Source organism: Dermacentor variabilis, chromosome 5 (genome assembly GCF_050947875.1).
Source record: "Dermacentor variabilis isolate Ectoservices chromosome 5, ASM5094787v1, whole genome shotgun sequence".
Classification (NCBI taxonomy): domain Eukaryota; kingdom Metazoa; phylum Arthropoda; class Arachnida; order Ixodida; family Ixodidae; genus Dermacentor; species Dermacentor variabilis.
This window is the reverse complement of record NC_134572.1, coordinates 198,467,756-198,491,742: the sequence shown is the minus strand read 5'-3', so window position 1 is coordinate 198,491,742 and position 23,987 is coordinate 198,467,756. Positions and strand designations below refer to the sequence as shown.

The following is a 23,987-nucleotide window of genomic DNA, read 5'->3' as shown; positions in this document are numbered from 1 at the left end:
TACAGCACTCGGTAGACGCGTCCATGAATTTGTGCTTTGACCTTGACGCACCAGCTTCTTATTGCTTCGAGGTGATTTTGGATTCCTATTGTTTGTACTGGAAATGCTTCGATTGGTAACGTAGTCGATGGCAAAAAAAGGAAAACAGAAATGCCGAGGACAACAAACAAAGTGCCGATAAAGATCAGCAAAATTAGAAGACAGTCCCTACCACATTGACATTGACGCGGTATTCTACACTTTTCAGGGACAACATCAGTAGCTGCGGCTGATATATATATATATATATATATATAACATACATCGTGACCCGTGGGGTACCGAATCTAATATCTGTAGTTGTTGGCGCATAGTTTTCCGTTGTGGTATATTGCCTGCTATAGACCATGAGAAGGATATTTACAAAAGCATAGGAATGGGTTATAGTGCACAACGCAGGCATTAGCAAATCCTGACTGGGAGCTTACCACTGTCGAGGGGATACACCATGCGCTCTATGCTGACGATATTACAATTTGGACCAACACCGGCTCTCCGGCTCAAATCGAGGAACGCCTACAACAGGCGGCCCTTCTAGTGGACACTTACGCCGCTTCTTGCGGCCTAGAGTGTTCCCCATCCAAATCGGCACTCCTATCAGTCTCCCGCCTACCGCCACCCCAGATTCTTCTCCCGTCCGGCCCTGTCCCATGGGTCCAAGACTTTAGGATTCTCGGGGTTCACCTCTCGTCCTCCCTGGACCCTAAGGGCACCATAGCTGCTCTTCGACGCACCAGCGAACAAGTGAGTCGTATGATTCGGCGGGTCTCTACCAAGCGTGGCGGCCTCCGAGGGACCCAGTCCCTCCGGTTGGCCCAAGCGTTTGTAACCAGTCGGGTCCTGTACGCCTCACCATACCTTCGCCTGCGCGTCGTCACCACGAACACCAGCTGGATATTCTTCTCCGCTCCGTGTACAAGCGCGCGCTGGACCTGCCCATCGCTACTTCCAATCGCCGCTTTGCGGTCCTGGGGGTGCACAACTCCTTCGCGGAGCTGCGGGAAGCCCATCGCGTCAATCAACTCACTCGTCTGTCGCAGACGCCTTGCGGGCGCCGCCTGCTACACAGACTTGGCCTCAGCTCAATCTCTAACCCGGTCCCTCCCTCCCCGATACCAGAACTCTGGCGCCAAAAGCTACTGGTGGAGCCACTCCCACGCAACATGAATCCCGAACCCCGGTCGCAGGCAAGCGCGTGCCGCAGCCCTCCAGGCGCGCCACTCCTAACGCCCCGGCGTATAATTCTACGTAGACGTCTCGGGCCCTTCCTCCTTAGGTCACTTCACGGCCGCTGTGATCACCGAGGGTCACCACGTCGATGGCCTCTCGTTCAGAGCCGACACTGTAACTCATGCAGAGGAGGCTGCCATCGCTTTGGCCGCCTCCCACCCCACCACTCGCACTATCTTGACAGATTCGCGCTCAGCCTGTTCTCGATACATCTTGGGTTCCACCGCCCCGCTGGCGGCTAGTCTCCTTCGGGCCGCCTCCTGGCGTTTCAACCCTCACTCCATCAGCATAGTCTGGACCCCAGGCCACACAGGTCTTCCCGGCAACGAGGCGGCGAATGCCGCTGCCCGCGCTTCTTTCCTCCGGGCCGCTGCCCCTTCATGTCCTGTGTCGGATCCTGGCAACTCGAGCCTCACACGCTACAGCGATATTCTGGATTATTATCGCACTTCGCGCCGACTCTACCCTAACCCTGCACGCGGTTTGGCGAAAGCGGACGAACGACTACTACGCCGCCTTCAGACCAATACTTTCCTTAGTCCGACGGTCGCCCGGCACTTGATGCCGGAAATCTCAGGCACGTGCCCGACTTGTCAGGTCCTCGCCGATACCTTTCACGTTGTGGCTTCGTGCCCCGCCGCTCCACTTTCCTTTTCATCCCTATACTAGAGAGGCTTGGGAGGAGTGCCTGCTCGGCTGCTCTACCTTGGAAGCTCAACGTTCCTTGGTGGCGCGCGCTCGGGCAGCGGCCATCTCCAATGGCGTCCCGAAATAGGGGCTGCCACTCAGGCGCACAGCAAGCAACTCTTATTAACTTCCTGAATAAAATGTTTCTACCACCACCACCACCTGTCGTTCAAATGTACAATCATTGTATTTTACCGGTGCTAACAATGGGGCAGAAACATTGGGGGTTAAGAAAGAAGCTCGAGAAGAAGTTAAGAAGCGCGCAAAGAGCGATGGAAGGAGAAATGTTAGGCGTAATGTTAAGAGAAAGGAAGAGAGCGGTGTGGATAAGAGCCCAAACGGGGATAGCCGACATTATAGTTGACATTAACAGAAAAAAATGTAGGTGTACGAGCCATCTAATATGAAGGGTAGATAACCTGTGGACGGTTAGAGCTAAAGAATGAGTGTCAAGGGCGGCAGAGGGCAATAAAGAACGGCAGAAAACTAGGTGAGGTGATTAAATTAGGAAGTCTGCAGGCGCAAGTTAGAATTAGCTAGCTCAAGATAGGGTATACTTGGAGATCGCTGGGTCAGGCCTTCGTCCTGAAGTGGCCATAAAAACAGGCTGGTGATTATATTGCTCGCGATTAATAAATAGGCACTCAGTGCATAGCAAAGAGGCAGATCGAGGGAACGGCCTGAATGTGTGGTTGAATGCGAACAACGCAGATACTGGCAAAACTACATAAAATCATAAGTTCGAACAGGGAACTCATATGAAAGTGCTAGTATTGGTGAATTCAGATATTCCAGTTTCGCATGGAATTATTGAGGCTTAGCCGCATTGAACAGTGAAAACAGAAAACATAATTGCTCCGTAAACAGATCACGTGTTTCGGGAGCGTACAGCTTTAGAAGTTAAACTGTGCATAGATCGGTTAAACGTGAGAAACGGCACAGCCACTGTTTTTAGTTATAGTATTTCCTAATCGTTTGTAAATAGAGCGACACTGTGGAAAGAATAGCCGACGGAGGCGACCTTAGTTGAACTGTGCAAATATATCGTCTGAAACCGGGGCACTAGAAAGCTTGTCTAGAATTTCTCGGCGGAATATTCCTTCTCTTACGTCAACGACGGCCCACCTCCGGACGATATTCAAGGGTTTGCCTCTGCACACTTCGCTCGACATACAATGAATTATTGTGTATATTCGTTCGCCATGGCAACGGCAAAAGGAATGCTCACGCTAATACTGACAGAACATACATAAGAAGCTGCAAGAATCTTCCTAGTTCAATGTGTGCGCACAGCCTTTTCCGGTGCTAGCGCGGGCTTTCGTGATTGGCGGTCGGTCGCCAGTCGGAGAAGCGTTGCGCACCACGAGTCTGTGGGAACAATGGCTGCGAGCCTCGGAGCCGGGAGAGGGCGCAAAGATGGCGATTGGGCGAGGGAGCGGCGCGGCATCGGTTGAAAACTGGCGCAGATAAACGTGCGATGCGAACGTCAGCTCGGGGGAAAAAAAGTGAATGCAGACCACCCGAGGAAACTACAGAAAGAGTGGAAGGAGATTAAACGTCGCACGCGCCAAAATCCAATCGAATATTTTCAAGGCGGATACAAAGACAGCCTCGACACCTCCCACCTTCGCTTGCTGGAAGCCCTGCTGCTCCCTGCAACAGCGTTTTTTTTTTGTTTTTTGCTTGTCCTTTTCAGCGCTTGTCTTTCTCGCTTGCTCGAGGAATGACGGAGAAAATAAAATGTGCACCCAAGGGGGCAAACTCCGCCCATTCAATTCAGGGACGTTTTCAAGAAGGGAAACAAGGTGAGATCTGAAGAAAGGTTTAAAAGCAGTAGCGGGCAAGTATAAATAACGACAGGCAGCCGACCAGGCCCCTCCTCCCGATGCGAGATAAAGAACGGATTTGCAGAACGGCGCCCGGCGACAAAGTCTGACCGAAAAGAGAGACAGAAAAAAATGCCCTGAAAAAAAAAAAGACACTCCCAACAGGGAGATAGAAGAATAAAGGGGGAGGCTTTAAGAAGACGGATGGTGGTTCCATGCCACCGTCACTGCACGGAGGGGGAAAAAAATTGGAAAAGGCGGCCATGGGAGGAGGAAACGGGGGAGCCGAGGTGAGAAAGGCGGTTTGCTCCCAGGCCGGTCACGTGACGGCTTACCTCTCCCCCACCACTTTTCGCTGCTCTAAGCTTTTTCCCGCCCTGTCACCGTACCTTGCCACTTTTTATTTACATTTCTGGCAATACGAAGAGAAGGAGCAGTACAAAAGAAAAGGCCAAGCAGAGGGTTGCTGCAGCTTGGTTGCTTCTGGTGCTCCACCAAAAATCCCTTCCGCGTTGCAAATCTGTATTATAACATCTATTTTGCGTCTTTGTCCGCGCGGCTCCGAGCTCATTGTTTTATTTGTTTTGGTACAGTCGTCGCTATTGAGAATAAAAACAAAGGAAAAGAAGGTAAAGCAAAAACAAGCAGGTGAGAGAAGCGAAGGGTTTGTCACGCACGCTGGTATCGCGTAAACCACAGCACCCGCGACGGACAGTGGACAAGGAAGGGGGGAACGCTGCCACATAAGCTCCCAGGCCAGGCAATGCTTGCAGAGACGAAAAAAGCGCGTGTGCAGAAGGGACGCCCGGGGGTGACGTCATAGCGCAAGCTAATCGACGGTACGGCCTGACCCACGTACCGAGACACTGCTTATACTTATATGAACACGTTCCACTTAGGCGAAATGCCCACTCGAAATGCGACCGTACGGTTTCACATCTAATACTACCCGCAGAATTCTATCACTATACGCGAGAGACGGGGGAAGCAAGAACACGTACGTGTAATAACAATTTCTTCACTTAACTACAGCGTTGCAATACCTGACCAGCTTGTACCTCGTCTGATGTTGATTTTCTAGGGAATACCTATCGCCTCGATAAGCGAAGTATTTCTAGGGAGACTATATAATGTGCTGTAATCCACCTTTTTTTAAAGAAACGTTGGAACTACCCGTTTCAAATGTTATAAGAGCGTCAGCAAACAAGCCTGCTTTTGCATTGAACACCGGTTCTGGTCGCCGGCAAAGCGGTTCAAAACTAAATTCACCATTCTACAGGGCAAGCGTGCACAGACAATAGAGTAATAACGCGCCTTGGTGAATTTATTCATTTACTCAAATACTTTAGTGGGGGCCGCTTGAGAGGTACAGGGCAAAGAGCTCGAGCACGTATCGACATACTATGATTGTATTGCACAACAAGCTAGCAGTGGTTCTCAATACAAGCGATGTTTTAAACAAAACATGGTTATAGGATTGATAAAATCGAGGGACTGGTGATACTCCGTCTCGTCTGCCGGCATTCGCCCACAGCGTCCGTTGGGACAGCCGTCTTCGCAGGTGGTTATTGGCCCAGTCGAATCAAGCAAGTAGGGCGCCCTCTGTTCAGTTCAGAAGTAGTTTGCTGAACCCGAATGGAGGGGCGCTTCCTGACAGTCAGCGTGTATATACCGCGCCTTGGTGTATATGACGAAAGAGAGCGAAACCATGAAAGAGCTTCCGCTCCGCTTTATCATTCCTTCGTTAGTTTCCCGAAGTCGTGCATGCAGAAGGTTCGATTGAGGAAGAGTCGATCTACCGCTTTGCGGCGCGTGGCGTCGCTCCCCTTTGCGCGCGCTCTTCTCGGTCCGCACTCACTGCGCACAAGGCTTTCGTGGGGGAGAAAGAAAGTCACACACACGCTCACCGGATCTCTGGGTGCCTCATGAAGAATAACTAGCAAAATCAGATGTGCAGTACGCATTAGCTATAGGATATTTCTCCCTGATAAATTTCGTGGAATCAGTTCAAGGTGAAACAGCCACTTTGTTGATGTCATCTTTGAGATAATTGTTGCCCCTTCCGTTCATTGATGCAAATCCTTCGCGTGCATCCACTATTTTAGCATTGCGTATGTATTCCCCGCATATCACGTCGCATTGCCATCGTTGCAAAGTCACGTATCGAAATGCGACACACTGTGTGTCATGTTTTCGAGTAGCAACTCACTAGCACCGCTTGCAGTTTATTACTAACAAACCTACTGCAGCGGCTGCAGCTTTGCGGGCAGCGTGCGAACCATGTGAATGCTTTGTGCATCCTTTTATTAACGTGTTTCAAGCAATTTTCTCATTGTAAACGTAGTGTACTGCAGCATTTATTCTCAATACATGTATTATTTCTACCATTTAGTGGCTTCACGATATGGCAAACAAAACGAATATTTCCAACATTTGAAATATTTACGCGTGAGGGGTGCTGCGTAGCGACGCGAATACCCAAAGTGCCGTTACCGGTTGATGTGCTAGAAGTTAAGCAACAAAATTAATTAATTTGAAAAGGAAATTCCACTGATCATATAGAATGTAGTCAGCAGCGAAGAGCGCAAAATACAACGACAAATGAAATGGGGCAAAATTTCCGCTGTCGGATAATCCATACAAAGTCGCAGAAAAATCCATCGATTTCATTAGTGGCTAATTCCCAAAGTCTAGTTAGTGTTTTCTTTTTGTAAATGTAGAAATTAAAAAGTGTATGATCCCTGAACATTTCCGCCATCAGCCATTATATAGTCGTTAATAAACGCAGTAAGCCCCTTCTTTTGCGCTTGAAGCCGTTCATTGAGGTGTTGATTTATTTTTGGTTCATATGTTATATCAATTTTTAGGCAACAAAATAAATCGGTGACAAGCATCTTCTGCTCATTCCTGTCGCCTGCTGAGCTCCTCGTGTCGTCAACCATACGAACCAGCTGCCGACAATTTCGCCCTCTCCGTGCGCTCGCAAAATGTGCACCGATAACTGCGAGCTTGTCGACTTTTCTTTCGCAAAGTGTGTGTCTCACGCCGTGAAATCAAGAGTGCGTACAAATCATTAAAGAAAAGAAGACATTTTCTTCTTCCGCTCGTCCATGACGAAACAACATTGCTGGTGAGGCTATAGGAATCGAGATTAAGCATTTTGAGAAACGGGTGACCTTCACCTCCATGCGCTTGAAAGAACCGTTTAAACACAGAGCGCCCTCAAACGCTTGTGCAATAGAGATATACAAGCAATCAATTTATACGGGAAAGCAATTATGCAAATGATCTTGACTGTTAGGCTCGGTTTACTCTGATGGTTTGAATCATGCCGAGAAAGAAAAGGCGTTAAGTAATCAGCCTACAATCTCAATGTCAACCTTGTGTTTGTGCTCACTTTCAGGTAAGTACTTCTGCGAAGACGCAGTGCGTGCTCGCAATGAGCCTTTCGCGATGTCTACAGTGAAGCTGTTTGTTGAAAACTAAATCAATCCTCTCTGAACCCTAGACAAAACAAAAAAAGCTCAGAGCCCTTCCACTATGTGAAGAAGCATGACCACGCGAAGCTGTGTATGTGGGCCCCTTAATGGAGAACTGCACCTCCGCCGCGGGTCCGCCCGGTATTGTGCTATACCTTCGGTATGGGCTCACGTAAGGGGAGTGTTAAACGCCTGCTTCACCTGCGCGGCTGTTTGGCCCGGCATTGCAATATCTTCGAGATATTTTTCTACATGCGGACACAACAGTGGGCGACTAGCCTTTAACAGCTTCGCTTTAAGAAAAAATAAAGGAAAAAACATCACCGATTACAATACTCCTTAAGGCGATATTTGAGCGCACCTCTACACGTGATGGTGGTAACAACTTTACAAAAATTGCTCTCAGGTAAGACCTCGCCAGCCCGTGTGCTGTTTTCGTTCGGCGATATATTGGCTCGCGCGGTCAACCTGTCTGGTGTGGCGCGACCTCAATCTGGACACCGCGAGAGCCAGCACCTTGGGCGACGCGTGGGCGCCAACGATAGGAGCCGCCGCCGCCGCAGACGACGCGCGCTATTCTGGCGCCACCTCGAAGCCATCGTGGTCTCACTACACTTTCGTTCTCACCCCTTTCGCTATACCCTCCTCCTCCGCTTTCCTCATCGCGTCTTTCATTCGCCCAGCACAGCGAAAGATGAAAGCGAACGCTTTCATCTTTCGCTGCGCTCGTTCGTTTGGTTACGCAGACGCTCGCCGCAGGCGCTTCTAAAAGAAGACGGGTAAAAGAATTAATGCAGTGTTTTCCAATGTACACAAGCTTCTGCAACATATTCACAAGAATGCACTGGTGTTTGAACCTTCTGGATTTAAAAAGCTATGTTTGCAGAATAACGACAAGATTATTCGAAGGTTATCTACAGGCCACTGAAAGCATGTAACGTGCTTTAGGAAGCCGCGCTTTAATGTGGCCCTGAACCTCTTTATATCAAAGATGGGAAGTCCATTTGAAGTTAAGATAGGCAACTTCATGAATACTTTGCCGCAAAAAGTACTTCAATGCGTTCCGCGGAAGCGGAGTTATTAGCAATCAAACACGGCCTTCGCGGTGCTTCCGCTCCCCACCTTCAATACCTCGCACTGCTACGGCAGAGCGGGGCGTGCCCACTACGCTCCGCCTTCCATATTTTCCTCACGGCGCGTAGCCTCATTTTGGATGTGAGCGCCACTAGTTCCGATTTTGGTGCCCACGACGCGCTAAACGTAAGCCAAACGCGGTTGTCCTCAACGAGCCGCAGTGAGCCAGTGCACTTGCTGCGGAGGCCGCGGTATCTATGCTACGTAGCAGACCATAGCAACCAATAGCAGCCAGCTTTGGGAATCCACTTTATTGCGAAATAAAGCGTAGAGAAGAGAGTGAGGAGCAGGCTTCTGTTGAAAAGAGGGCGGTTGAGAGAAAGGTGACTTTGCGCTCCAATTCTGAGCTCCACGCACCGCGTGCGACAGCAAATCTCGGCTATGCTATCCGTGAACTGTGTTATTTCGGCAAGTCCGGGGCAGTGGTTAAAGGCCCCTTTAACGATACAGCACATGGAGCTGATCATAGCACCCTGAAAAGTGTAAATGCGCAGATTACCTATAGTCGTCGGTACACTGATTTGATAGGTTAGTTTCCTCCTTCATACGGCTCTGCGTAAGCTATTTCTGGCAAAGAAATACGATTCCGACAGCAATCACAGCACGACAAAGGGTCGATGTACACTGAGATTTCCCATCCTATACCCGGTTCATAAATTCGCGCAGAGAGCCTCCGTGCACGAGTGTAGAAAGAAGCGGGCATTACCTGGGTTGTTGACCCACTCCTGCAGCGCCTTCTGCAACCTTCTAACGTGAAGAGGTTTGCTGGCCATGCCCACGAGGGCCATGATCTCGAGGAACTCTTCTTCACCCGCCTCGCACAATTGCTGCACATCATCGCCTCCTGCGCCACACCATTTGGCTTCTTTTATTGAAGGCACATGTTGGCTCGACAAGCCGGGACACTTGTACAATCAATGCCACCAAGAAAAAAGGTTCACGAAGGCAATAATCGTATGGCTTCCTTTAACACATGATTAGTGAATGCTGCTAAACACATTTCCCTTCTGCTGAATGCAGAAGGAAGAGGCACTGGTGCACAAGGTCCGAGCTGTCTTCTTAGCGACAAAATGTGCACAAAATTATTAAACAGACGGAAGCAAAAAAAAAAAAGAAAACGGAACTGTGATGTTCCCTTGAAACAAAGTTAAAGGAGGCTTCGCGTTAAATATAATGGAGTAACCGTGAGCCTTGCCATTTAGAAAAGAATGACCAACTGTAAGCTTAGTAAAAAGTTATTTTTATTACTGAACCCGTTTGCATGCAGTTATGATGTCTGTCATAACATGATGATTATCACTGCGCTCGGCCTAGGTCAGGTTATAGTTCTTGCCTCATCTGTTCCGTCGAGCTTCGTGGGTTCCTGCGGGTTTATGCCATTCGCACGAAGCATGTAGAGAGTAGAAGGTGGCGCTAAATAAGAAGTTCCGTGATTCGTGGCTGTTTGGTCAGTAGCTTGTACATATAGGCTCCCATACAAAGCCGATTGACCGGGAGTTTGTAAACACAACAGGGATCCAAATCTCGCAGAAGTTTTGCTGTACTTTGACTGCACCCAACGGATTCACACAGATTCACACGAGGCCACTAATTGTCCACTTAAAGAAAATTAAAACATCGCCATCACTATTTGGCAGCCCGTTCGGTGGCCAGCACTCCGCAATGCTACCGCGCCTTACATTCTCGACGTATGTTGTTGCAGAGCCGTCGACAGCATGTCCCAAAGCAACATAATTGCGTGGCCCCGTCGTAATTGGCAGGCTGAGGCACCGCCGACGATGCCTTCGATTTACTTGCGCCTAACAACGTCGCCAGCACTGAAACAAGAGCGAAAGAACGCCGCTGCCGCCTAAGCCGCTGGAAAGTCTTTCCCACGCGTTCGCTGAAAGGCTCTCGCCGCGACAACGTCCCGTGTGTTCGCGTGTCCCCACGCTTGCCTGAGCACCACTTCCTTGATTCAGGCCCTCAAACGCCGAGAGTTCCTAACCTTGGTCTGTACGTTGTGTCTGCCTTGCAAGCTGCGCGAACCCATTGTTCGCACCTGGCTCTAGTGGCCACTGTTCTCTGCCTCAACCATAGCGCAATCCTGGCGATGAGCCCACATGTTGCATAGGTTATGTGCATGCATTTTACAGATGCGATGAACCATGCCTTTCTCTTCTACGAATTTCTTGTAGCATAGCATCGAGATCCTTCTGTTGGTGTGATGGTGCACTCCAACAAAAAAGCAAGTGACCTTTGCTCCATCGTGGGAGAAACAGCGATGTCCCTTATGTGTTCACCTTTAGTTAAAGCACCTGTCCTCCATCATTAATGGGAGCAACGGTTTCGCCCTCTCCAAAAATTGTGCACGGCCGACTCCAGGCAAGCGATGACGCTAGGCTCACGGAACGTGCAATCTGTCTCAACTACAAAACAACGTGCGCGTCCTGAGCTGGAACGTCTACTGGATATTTGCAAGAGAAAAATCTCACTTAGCCTTCTTTAGCGCATGCATGCACGGAATGGATGCGCAATTACGAGACGATTTTGCAGCGATGCCTTCTGCTCGATTGCCACCTTTAACAAGCGCTGTTGATGGCCGCCCGATCATGCTGATAACGCGGGCGGAGCCTCGCTATGACCACAGATGAAGTGCGAAAAATATAGCGTCGCAAAATGCATCGTTGAGATACCACGGCGCTGAACTCACGCAAAACGTTAGGTTTATGCACACTGTCGCAGAGATAATATGGGCAACCCTAGAGGAGAAGCTACCCCATCGCGCCCGCGCACTGAAATTGGAAAAGGCAAGGGCGCCGCCGGTTTGGTGTGTGCAGGCGCAAACCACGAGACGCTCCAGGCTAGGCGCGCCACCAAACGCTATCCCGAGCAAATTTGCCGAAGAATGGGTTGAATTACATACGGCAGGCATTACCTAATCTTGACTGGAAGCTTACCAGTGTCATTGAAAAGAAAATTGTACAAACATTGCATTCCACCCGTACTAACATAAGGAACGCGAACTGAGAGGTCAGCGAAGAAGCTCGAGAACAACACGTTAAAGACCGTGCAACAAGCCAACGACACGAAAAATGCTAGGCACGAAAATGCTAAACAGTTTTTCGTCCACGAGCCTGTACTATCCTGAATTTATCAACTCATTTTTTTTTCACGAGCAGAAAGTGACTGGAACGGCCTTCTCCATCATATCGCTGCCGTAACCTGCCCATCAACATTTGCGACTGCTGTAAACGCCTACAGTTTGTCCCGCCCCTTATGTAGCACTCCGAAAGGAGTCTTTAAGGAAAATAAAGTGATGTGATATGATGTGAAGAAGTCGGTGTGGATCAGAGAGCAAATGGGCGCAGTTTATATTCTAGTTGACAATAAGAGAAAAAAATGGAGCTGGGCAAGCGTAGGGCAGACAACCGACCGACCATTAGAGTTATACAATGGTTTCCAAGGGAAGTGAAGCGCCGTCAAAGTCGGCAGAAAATTAGGCGAGGTCATGGAATTAAGAAATTTGCAGAAGCAAGTAAGAATCACTGGCGAAAAAGAGAAGTACTTGATCACTGGGATGGGGCTTCGTCCGACAGTGAACATAGAAATATGATGATGATGATGATCATGATCATGATGATGCACTGGATATGTGAGGACACTTCGTATGTGTCGCTGGTGCTACTGGGTAAGCAGTCCCTGAGGCCAATGGGTATTTATTTATTTATTTATTTTTAGCAACTTTCAGGGCCCTTACGGGAATTACAGTAAGGAGCAGTAATACATTCTTAGTAATCCAGGAAACATCAAACAGAATCAATCTGGAAACGGTGCAACATTATACATTTGATTAGCGATACAAATCATTACATTGGTGTACATTCGTATAATAGTGCGGGAAAAGAAGAAAAACACGAAGTAACGAACAGACAAGAAAAAACACACAGATATACTCAAACTAAAAAATATGCTCTAAAGCTGCTTTGAAGTTGGAAGTCTCTGGAATAGCAGCTAAGCCATTCAAGACACTCCCGGTATTGACGGTATTGATGAAAGTGATGATCATAACTGACGAGAAAAATTTGGAAGGCCATTGACGTCAAACAAACGTTTTCTCTCCAGTGCTGCTCTGAAAATATGTGGTTCATGCACCCAATTCTCACCTCCAGCTTGCTCAAGAAAACCTTCTCTTTAATCGACGTTTGATTGGCGTTCCAATTTCGTTTTCTGTTTCCTAGAGATAAGTAAGATGGAGCTGGTTGACTGAGCAACACGTGCTTGCACAGGCAAGAATTACGTTTGAGTGCGCAACGAATACCTGGTGAGCGTTGTGCACTGCTGAAGATGGATGCTCTAGCATTCTCCTGCCGAAAGCGAAGTTTATACCGTAATCATGTTGTGCACGCCAAGAAGATGACAAATGCAGAGGTCACGAGCGTCTGCGTTTTCGGGCGATGCGATGCGCGGGATGAAAAGCGCATTGGCCGGCCCTCGCTCACTTGTGTGGAAAGTGCGCGGCAAGCAACGAAAGGCTGTTCGCTACTTCAGAAGTCAAGGGCAGAATGCGCTCCCTTCTGTACGAAATTGTCACAAATTTTGGCCGGACAAGATATTGCTAGCGACGCTGCGTTTGAGGCAGAACTGATGCCGTGATATCGACGAAAAATTTTCATTACAGTGTCATAAAAAAGTAAGTGCTAGCTGATCTTTTTGAGAAATCCCTAAATTATTATGCAGAGTTACATTGACTATGCATCACGGTCACTATAAAAAATGTTCAGTTCTTAAAGCAACGTTGTTATCGCTCGATGCTGTCAAGGAATAGGACAGATGCGTGCCGGAATCGAGACCCTCGCTATGCAACGAACGAGTCAAAAAGCAAATACCCCCCCCCCCTTTCAACGCATTTATTGCAGAAGTTTCCCGTTGTTCTCGCTCATTGCCAAGCGAGGGTTTCGACTCCAGCCCGCAGGCTTGATGCCTTCGGCTAGCATACGAGGGTTTATTGGTCAGCTGCCTGCCTGTAAAACTTCACGTATAGTAAGTTGTGTTGTCCGTCAAAAGGATGTTCGTCATGTAACGTCACGACAATGCGTGGCGCTGGCTCCCAGGATCAGACACGCTACACACGCATAGACACCCAATCGGGAACAGCCGTTGCACAAATGGGCGGGCAGCGCGCACCCGCCATGCGGAGGTTGGGTGCTCGTCTCCAACTACAAGCAAGTTGTTCTTACGTGTACCTTGATTTCCCCATTATCTTATTATATCTACGCTAAAATTAAAACTGCAAATAATTTCTCACCACATTTTGGTTTCCGTATCTGTTGGCTTCAGATGGTTATAAAAACCTATTGTCGCATCTCCCTGGATTCCGCACTGCCCTTTTTCTTGAGCATAACCTTTACTCACCCGCGAGCTCGGGCCTCAAGCTATGCGCCCTCACTGGCGTACGGGGCCTTTTCGCCTGTGCGCAGCACAGTCGCGGAATGCGTGTTATTGCTCGTCGCTCAGTCGCAAACAAAATAGTATTGGCGAGTGCGCGCATAGGGTTGTTTCGTATGTTTAATTATTTCTTTATCTTTTCTTCAAGCAATGGGCAATGTCACTGGCTCTTTCCTTATGAAATGCTTGCGTACGAATGGGCCTTTTTTTAATTTCATATCACTGGCGTAAGCTCAAGATGATTGTTGACAGAAGGCTTGCTTTAAGGCGCGGCAAAACGTACAGCATTACAACAATTGCCGTATAATTAGCGGGATGTCAGCCTACTGCCGCATGATCACCTCAAGTTTCGGGCGGCGTCACTTACCTTGACAAATAAAGGTGTCGTAGTACGAGAGAAGGTTGGCTCGCTGGAGGACCCTGTACAACTGCAGCTCGGATTCGTTGGTGGGCTGCGACGTCATCGCGACTGCAAAGATAGAACGCGTACTAGTGACTTGCACGTCCCCACAATTTCCTGCGCTACATTGCAAATGAGACATTTAATTATGTGCTTTTACGTGCAAAAACCACGACCTGATTATGGCGCACGCCGTAGTGGGGGATTCCGCCAAATTTGGACTACCCAGGGTTCTTTGACGTGCACCTAAGTATAAGCTCTCTTATGTTTTTGCATTTCGTCGCCGTCGAAAATGCGGCCGCTGTGGCCGGCACTCGACCCCGCGACCTTGTACTTAGCAGCGCAACAACCATATCCACTAAGCAACCACGGCGGGTTTACTTTGGAAATAGCGATCAAATGATATTCCGAGGTAACCTTGGTCAAATTATCGAATGACCTGCGTGCGCAAGACATGTGAAGGTTACCCTGATTATGTAAAAATGAACCGCAAATTGCCGCGCAATCCCTTCTTCGTCCATTGGACGTTGTACACTTAGAAATTCTGTACGATCGATACCGCGGCGCCTACTCGCATAGCTTTAACGTGAATAGGCCTTCGTGATTCTTTATAACACAAGATGTGACAAAGAGGGATGAGGTCATGGTTAAGCGAGAAATCGAGGAAAACACACATATGTCTACAGCAGTTCCTGGAACTCCACAAAGGTCGGTGGCAAGTCTACCCTCTTTCACACTGTTGTCTTCAAGTTGCCACCCAAATGCTGAGGCGCTGAAGGCGCAGACCTTCACGCTGACCACATTTGTACCACCGGAGAATCAATGTGCGGAATACACCTTCGGAAAGTGACCGACGCTGCGGCCAGGTTTCTTAAAAGAAGCAGGGCTCCATTCATCACACGAGAACGCAAATTCCGTTCTGGTGGACAACACTAAAGCACTTCTATACAATCACTCGTTAAATCTCATCAATTGCCAGGCAAGTAATCGGTCGGTGCATACGGCTAGTGTGGTGTCAGTGGTACAGCGACGCGGTGTGTCGCAGTAAGCACCTCCAAACGCCCTAAGCGATCCGGCTTGGCCGAGGCGGCCATACTACAAGCAACGGAGGTCTTATCGCGCACATACACAGGGCGAAACGAAACAAGCGGTCGCGGGATCGAGACCGTCGCCGGAAGCGAGTCTCGCAGCAAGAAAATGCAAGAAAAAAGATGGGGCGCGGACCGTGACGTGACACGACCTTTGCTTGCCGAGGCTAGACGAGGGTAAGTGGCGAGGGTGCCCATCTTCGCAGTGAACTTCGTCTCCCGAGTTCGCGACACTTGAAACATTTCTGTCGGCTAATAATGAGCCAACTTGAAAAAGTCTTGCGGTAGGGCGCTCCCTAGCGGACACGCAACAACTGCCAACGAGAACCAAAATTTGCTGTGTGGCGTGGTGAGGAGCGCTTTAAGGCATGATACAAGGAAACGCTCAGGAAAAGGAAAAAAAAAAAAACAAATAGCGAAAATCGAACTTCGGTCAGAAACCAATCAAGATAATTCACAATGTAAGCGAAGTTTAGAAGCGTACACTCTTGGGCCTGTTGGTGCATCATGTATTGTCATTGAGCGGCAATACGGGCGCGAAGAAACGGAGTGGACAGGACGGACGCTCAGCGAAGCTTGCACTGTTTCGTGTCTGCGCTCTTTATGATCCCTTATAGTGTCGGTGTCCTATGCATTTTTGCCTTTGAGCTGAGTAAGCTATATACGTTTTTTTTTTGTCCTGGAAAGCGTTGTAATAGTTTCTACTGTTTGCTTGTTAGTTTTTGGTTTTACGACTAGTTTTTAGAACTCTGCGCGTTATATTTTATTTCATTTTTAAAATTAAGCTCCGGTGTATTGCGGACCAGAACCACAATTTGATTATTTTGACCTCCTCTTTCACCCAAGAGGAAATGACGAGGCTAATTAGGGCCCAGGATCAGACCTCTCAAACCCTGGCAGTCCAGAGGGCTCGCGAGAGGGCCGTCAGGTTCCACCTGGTGGTCCCCGAGTGGGCCTGGCCAGGTGACGTTGACATTGATCGCGTCTATTGTGGACCAAATAAAGTTGTTTCACTCACTCACTCACCTCCTAGTGTTTTTTTAGCGTATGCGCATGCATAGTACACGGGTGTTTGAATGCGACTAGCATTCTTAGAATACTTGACGCACTCTCTGGTGTCTATCAATCGATCACTTTCCGGTTCTCTAATCATTTTGCGCGTCCTTGGGTTACCGAGTAGTACATGGTCTAATGTGCAGAGTATTTGACTGCCGTGCTGTAGTCACGTGGTTCCGAACCCATCACGGGACGCCAGCCTTGGTCACCGGATACGAGCCAGTGGGCATGTGCCTCTCTTAAATTATGGAAAATCAATTTGCTGTTTCTCCAGTGCTAGCCGCAATCTCAAAGCACAAGGGTGGAAAGTTGCGCGAGTTGGTACGGTAACATGTCTTGAATTGTAGCGTGAAGTGACACAGGCAGAGACTAGAAGCAGACAGGAGAAGCGCCTACATATACTAAAATATTTACATAAATAAGACAATCTTGCCCGAATACACGCACGCGCACATTCAGCTAAACTAAATGCGGGAGAGCAACGCTCACGCGTGAAATCTTTGGGGCGGTAATACGGTGCGTCGCAAGATTGCTTCAACGCCGATCAAGGTTGGCACTCATGACGAGGTGGGTTCTGCCGGAATTGCGTGCACACCACCGCCGTACTGCGGCCGCCGCGTCCGGGATCGGGCCGGCTATCTCCGCAACGCAACGCGATTGCATGGAATTTCCGGTCGCGGAAGGTTGTTTTGCTTCTTGCCCCCTGAAATTCTGACGAACTTGTTAATTGAAGCAGACCACCATTATTATTATTATTATCGCTGTGGCGATTATACGACCACCGCCGCTGACGTCCATTACCGAATACGGCGCATGCACGACAGCGCAGCAACTTAGGCCGTGTTTGGAGCCCGCCGATGGCATCGGTTTGGTTGGGAACTCGGCGCTGACGCCCGTGGTTGTACCTGGGTCGCAAGCCCCAAGGGTAGCGTTGGCCTGGCGGCCTGGGGTACAACTGGAAGCATCCGAAGGTCCCGGCAAAGCATGAGTCGACTGGTAACAACAAAACAACTTGTTTATTTTTAACATCGCAATGAGTTGGCGGTCAGGTTGACCGAAGTAGAGAGACGGGAGAGCACTTTACTCAACAGAAGAAATCGGAGCCCTCCCTTTGGCGTCCGGGGGCAGCTGTTTTTATACTCTCGCAGTTGAGGGCAAGAAGGAACCCCTCAATAGACGAGCACGTGAATGTACAATGGGCTAATGCTGACGCACACTGTCGTAGCGCTGCCGGTCGGGCACAATGACTGGAATGAGAGGGTGATCCCTGCTGTCGCACCGCCTGGTTCGGGCACAATGACTGGAATGAGAGGGTGATTCCTGCTGTTGCACCGCCTGGTTTGGGCACAATGGCACATACACTCACACACGCACATGAAGACACGTGGCATCGGAACATGCCTGGAAACGCCTGGAAACACCTGGCGGGGAGCGTTGCGGCGACGACGAACGGGCCAAAATGTCTGCCGCCCCGCCGCAGTCGCGCCGGCAAATCCGCGTGTCGCAGGCGAAACGCAACAGACCGCCCCGCCGGGGGAAGGAGATCCCGATGGACAGGGGACTGCATCCGCTGTCCGGAGGGATGTCGCTCGATGATGCTCATAACCGAAGTCGGGCGTCCCTCGACGTTTCTTGAGCGCAGCGCACTGAGAAGGCCTCGTTCTCTCGTTCAGGTTCGCACGGGACACTGCAAAGTGACTTCGGGAGAGTTCACATTTTTGTTCTCGTTCCCGGCAAGCGTTAGAACTACGCTGAAACTCAACCGCTCAGTCAGCAAGCACGGCACAACCCTCACTAAGCCCTGCCAGGCTCTTTCCCCTTTTTATACCACTGCCTAGTTCCTTACAGTAGTCTAGCATCACTCAGAACGCGTCCACAAATTGGAAAATTGCACTAGAAAGCATATCATCACTTTGAAACACTAAACAAAAGCAATATGTTAAAAAAAATCCTGCCTCAGGAAGAAAAACATCAGTAACAAACAATTTTGAGGCTGATTCCTACGTTAGGGGCTTCGACTTAAGCCATCGGCGTTACCGTTGAGACTCCCCTTTTTGTAACGCACCTCAAAGGAATATTGTTGTAAAGCGAGGCTCCAGCGCAGGAGGCGGCCATTTTTGGGAGAGATGGTCTGCAGCCATTGGAGAGGGCAGTGATCCGTCTCAATGATAAACCTCGAGCCGGCTAGATAGCATGACAATTTCTGAACGGCCCACACGAGACACGCACACTCTTTCTCGGTGGCGCTATACGCCTGCTCACGACTGGTCAGCTTACGACTAGCATACAGGACGGGGTGTTCTACTTCTCCATTTTCCCGTTGGCACAGTACAACGCCCGTGCCTCGCTCACTAGCATCGCACTGAACAATGAACCCTTTTGCATAGTCTGGCGATCGTAGCACAGGCTGGCTCGTTAGGGCACTCTTTAGGGCGCTAAAAGCTCTTTCCTTTGTCTCGTCCCAGACGACTGTTTGAGGCTCTGTCTTTCTTAGAGCATCCGTCAGGGGAGCCGCGATATCAGAGTACCTGGGGATGTACCTCTGATAGTAGCCGGCGACACCTAAGAACGACCGAATATCGGTCTTTGTGCGCGGTTGCGGAAAGTCTCGCACAGCGGCCACTTTTATTTCAGAGGGGCGGCGACGACCCTGACCAATCACGTGACCGAGGTAGACAACCTCGGCCTGTGCTAACTGGCACTTAGGAGCCTTTACTGTCAAGCCCGCTTCGCGCAGGCGGGTTAGCACTGCCCGCAAGTGTGTCATATGCTCAGACCAGGATGCGGAGAATATCGCTACGTCGTCTAGATACGGTAAAGCGAATTCTTGCTGTCCCCGCAACACTTTATCCATGAGGCTTGAAAAACAGTATGGCGCGTTCTTCACACCAAAACTCAACACTTTAGGACGGAATGTTCCCATTGGTGAAATGAACTCCGCATACCTACTAGCCTCTTCTGTAAGTGGAACCTGCCAATAACCCCTGACAAGATCTAGGGTGGAAATAAACTGAGCGCTACTAACTTTCTCAAGGCGCTCCTCGATGTTAGGGATCGGATAAATTTGATCCTTAGTGATGGAATTAAGCCTGCGGTAGTCGACGCAAGGACGAGGTTCCTTGCCCGGTACCTCAACTAAAATCAAAGGGGAGGTATAATCACTCTCACCTGCCTCAATAACACCGAGCTGTAGCATTTTCTTTACCTCAGCCTCCATAATATCGCTCTGGCGGGGTGACACCCGATACGCCTTGGATCGTACTGGCTCTGGGGAGGTAAGTTCTATATCATGAGTAAGTACAGAAGTCCTACCAGGCCTCTCAGAGAACAGACCTTGAAACTCTTGTAATAGCTGGTGTAGTTCGGTTTTCTGCTCAGGCGACAGCGGTGCTTTACTGATAAGGTCACTAATGACTTGACCGGTGTCTTCCCTGTTCGTCACTGAGCCTAGTCCCGGAAGCTCGACCGGAAGCTCTTCAGGAACGTTTACCATCATGCACACCACTGCTTCCCTTTGTCTATAAGGTTTGAGCAGATTACAGTGGTAAACTTGCTGTGCTTTCCGCTTTCCTGGCAGACTTACCACGTAGTTAACGTCCGACAGTTTCTGAACAATTCGTGCTGGGCCCTCCCACTGCACGTCTAGTTTGTTGTTTAGCGATGTGCGCAATATCATGACCTCATCGCCCACCTCAAAACGACGGGCCCTGGCTGTCCGATCATAATAAACCTTGGCCCTCTGCTGGGCCTTTGCCATTGCTTCACCTGACAACTCCTGTGCCCTTCTTAAGCGTTCGAGGAGCTTAAGTACGTACTCCACCACGACTGGGTCGTCGCCCCTGCCTTCCCATGATTCTCGAAGCATGCGAAGCGGAGATCGAAGCGAGCGACCGTACACCAGTTCAGCTGGCGAAAACCCCGTAGCCGCATGCGGCGCGGTTCTTAACGCAAACATCACCCCAGGCAGACACAGCTCCCAGTCAGTTTGATGTTCAAAACACAACGCTCTCAACACGCGCTTCATGACGGAGTGGAGCTTCTCAACGGAATTCGACTGTGGGTGGTACACTGAGCTGTGTAACAGCTTTACCCCACACCTTTCGAGAAAAGTTGTCGTCAAAGCGCTAGTAAACACTGTGCCCTGATCTGATTGGATTTCCGCAGGGAAACCAACTCGCGCAAATATGGACAGTAGTGCATTAACTATCTCAACTGAGCTGAGTTCTTTAAGCGGCACTGCTTCAGGGAACTTTGTCGCTGGGCAGATCACAGTCAAAATGTGTCTGTACCCCGTGGCTGTTACCGGCAGAGGTCCCACTGTATCAATAACGAGCCGTCTAAAAGGCTCCGTAATGATAGGTACCAATTTCAACGGCGCCCTCGATTTGTCCCCTGGTTTGCCCACCCGCTGACAGGTGTCACATGACCTCACGAAGTGGTCTGCGTCCCGAAAACACCCTGGCCAATAGTACTCTTGCAAGAGACGGTCCTTAGTTTTCTTAACTCCTAGGTGTCCGGACCACGAACCCCCGTGTGACAAGCGCAACAGATCCTGACGATAGCATTGAGGCACGATCAGCTGATCGAACTCCACTCCTCGGCGGTCTAGATACTTCCGGTACAGGACTCCACCTCTTTCCACAAAACGCGCAGTTTTCCTGGCGATACCTTCTTTGACATTGCAGCGCACGTTTTCCAGGCTGCCATCCTTTTTTTGCTCGGCTATCAAAGCCGACCGGCTGACTTTTAGCAACCTATTAAGTCCGTCGGACGTAGGCGCGATGAGCAAATCAGTAGATAGCTCTTCTAACTTTCCCGTGTCGGGCGTTTCCTCTCCAGTATCTGGCGCCTTTAACGTTACAGACTCAAGTTTATTCAGTTCGGGCGTGCTCTGAATATCAGCTTGCTGCGCCTCTGACCCTTTTTCGTTGTTTGATAACGTCGGCCCCGCAACTACCGCCTTTGCAGCGAGCTCCCGAACCTTCGATCTGGTTAAGGCCTGAACACTAGCTTCACCAAACAAAAGCCCCTTCTCGCGCAGGAGGTGATCGGACCTGTTTGAAAATAGGTACGGGTACTGGGGTGGCAGCATAGATGACACTGCCGCCTCTGTCTCAAGCGCTCCGAAAGGTCCTTCAATAAGCACCTTTGCTACTGGCAGACACACGCTATGAGCTTCCACGGCTTGCTTGATCCATGCGCACTCGCCCGTGAACATATGGGGTTCTACGTAAGAGGGGTGAACTACATCCATCGTAGCTGCGGAATCGCGAAGCACTCGGCACTCTTTCCCGTTCACGAGGAGGTCTCGCATGTAAGGCTCGAGAAGCTTCATGTTCTCGTCAGTGCTGCCTAATGAAAAAAACACAACTTTTGGTGTTGTTTCCGGACACTGCGCCGAAAAGTGACCCGGCTTCTGGCACGTATAACAAACGCGCGCTCGCCTCATCTCGAACCGCTTTCTGCGTTTGGCTGCCGCCGTCTCTTTACGTTTGGTCGGACTGCTTTCACTCGCATCCTCACTACGCGTGTCCCCCTTTAATCTCATGGGCGTGAACCTCGGCCTCTCAAACTTCGAGCCAAATTCACCCTTTTGACCGTCCTTAGCTCCGCGAGCCCGACGCGTCACAAACTCCTCGGCTAGCTCAGCGGCTTTAGCCACCGTACAAACGTCTGGCCTATCCAAGACCCAGTATCGCACGTTCTCCGGTAACCGACTATAAAACTGTTCTAGCCCGAAGCACTGCAGAACTTTATCGTGGTCACCAAACGCTTTCTCTTCTTTGAGCCACTCCTGCATGTTTGACATAAGCCTGTACGCAAACTCCGTATATGACTCACTTCTGCCTTTCTCATTTTCCCGAAACTTCCGACGGAACGCCTCCGCAGACAGCCGGTACTTTTTTAGCAGACTCGATTTTACTTTGTCGAAATCCTCTGCCTCCTCTCTATCCAAGCGAGCGACTACGTCGGCCGCCTCGCCGGGTAACAAAGTGAGCAAGCGCTGTGGCCACGTTTCCCGAGAGAACCCCTGCTTCTCGCACGTTCGCTCAAAGTTAACCACGAACAAACCAATGTCCTCTCCAAGCTTAAACGGCCGCATCAGGTCAGTCATTTTGAACAATACGCGTTCTCCTGCACCGTGTGCCTGACTTCCATTACGAGCGCGTTCCATCTCTACCTCAAGACGCTTCATTTCCAAAGCGTGTTGACGGTCACGCTCTTGTTGCTCTCGCTCTTTCTGTTCTTTACGTTCACGCTCTTCTTTTTCTTTCTGTTCTTTAAGTTCGCGCTCCTGTCTTTTTGCAGTCTCCCTCTCCTCAATGGTCTCAAGGCATTCCGACAGCTCGTCATCCTCAGCCTCTAACTCAAGAATAGCCTTTAGCAGTTCAGGTTTTCTTAGTTTGTCTGAGACATCCAGACCCAACTCTCTTGCAAGCTCCAACAATTTCGGTTTGCGCAACGACTTCAAATCCATGGCTGCTCTGAATGCTGCTTTCTCTACTGCTTACTATTGTCTTGCCGCCAACTAACCCGGCAGCAACGACAACCACAATTACCAGCTCTGTTTCTGACACTAACAAAAGCCTGGCAAAGCTCAGAAGAAGAAAGTCCCGCACTCACCAAACCTCGCAGCCAAGAGTCCAGCGCAGTCGTTCCGCTGCAGGCAACCAGTCATCACACAGGGCTCGTTGCACTGCTCCCGGATCGTCGTTGAGCTGCTCAGCATACAGTCAACTGCATATCTTCGCTGCTGGCCTCCGTTGTCGCGATCTCACCGCTGGCAGACAGTTGTTTGAAGTCGGAGGCGATCTCACCGCTGCCAACCAGATGTTTGGATCGCACCGCTGGTGCGATCGGTTGTTGGGAACTCGGCGCTGACGCCCGTGGTTGTACCTGGGTCGCAAGCCCCAAGGGTAGCGTTGGCCTGGCGGCCTGGGGTACAACTGGAAGCATCCGAAGGTCCCGGCAAAGCATGAGTCGACTGGTAACAACAAAACAGCTTGTTTATTTTTAACATCGCAAAGAGTTGGCGGTCAGGTTGACCGAAGTAGAGAGACGGGAGAGCACTTTACTCAACAGAAGAAATCGGAGCCCTCCCTTTGGCGTCCGGGGGCAGCTGTTTTTATACTCTCGCAGTTGAGGGCAAGAAGGAACCCCTCAATAGACGAGCACGTGAATGTACAATGGGCTAATGGTGACGCACACTGTCGTAGCGCTGCCGGTCGGGCACAATGACTGGAATGAGAGGGTGATCCCTGCTGTCGCACCGCCTGGTTCGGGCACAATGACTGGAATGAGAGGGTGATCCCTGCTGTCGCACCGCCTGGTTTGGGCACAATGGCACATACACTCACACACGCACATGAAGACACGTGGCATCGGAACATGCCTGGAAACGCCTGGAAACACCTGGCGGGGAGCGTTGCGGCGACGACGAACGGGCCAAAATGTCTGCCGCCCCGCCGCAGTCGCGCCGGCAAATCCGCGTGTCGCAGGCGAAATGCAACAGCCGACAGACGCAGAATGCATGCACGTGCAAAGCGACGGCTGCAGCGCGGTGCCTTCGGCTGCTGGCACGAGTGTCGTGCGCAGCAATTTTACGGGCGTGGGCTTTCAG

General features: G+C 50.1%; 1 protein-coding gene across 1 annotated transcript in view; it reads right to left on the bottom strand.

The window, feature by feature from the left end:
* Nucleotides 1–23,987, bottom strand: part of nab (NGFI-A-binding protein homolog) — a 526,490-nt gene that overhangs the window by 350,055 nt on the left and 152,448 nt on the right. Inside the window, exons 2-3 of the mRNA XM_075693896.1 lie at nt 14,190–14,291; nt 9,102–9,239 (exon numbers count right to left, since the gene is read on the bottom strand). Of these exons, the coding sequence (XP_075550011.1) occupies nt 9,102–9,239; nt 14,190–14,286 (235 nt within the window). The 5' untranslated portion in view covers nt 14,287–14,291. The remainder of the gene's footprint in view (nt 1–9,101; nt 9,240–14,189; nt 14,292–23,987) is intronic.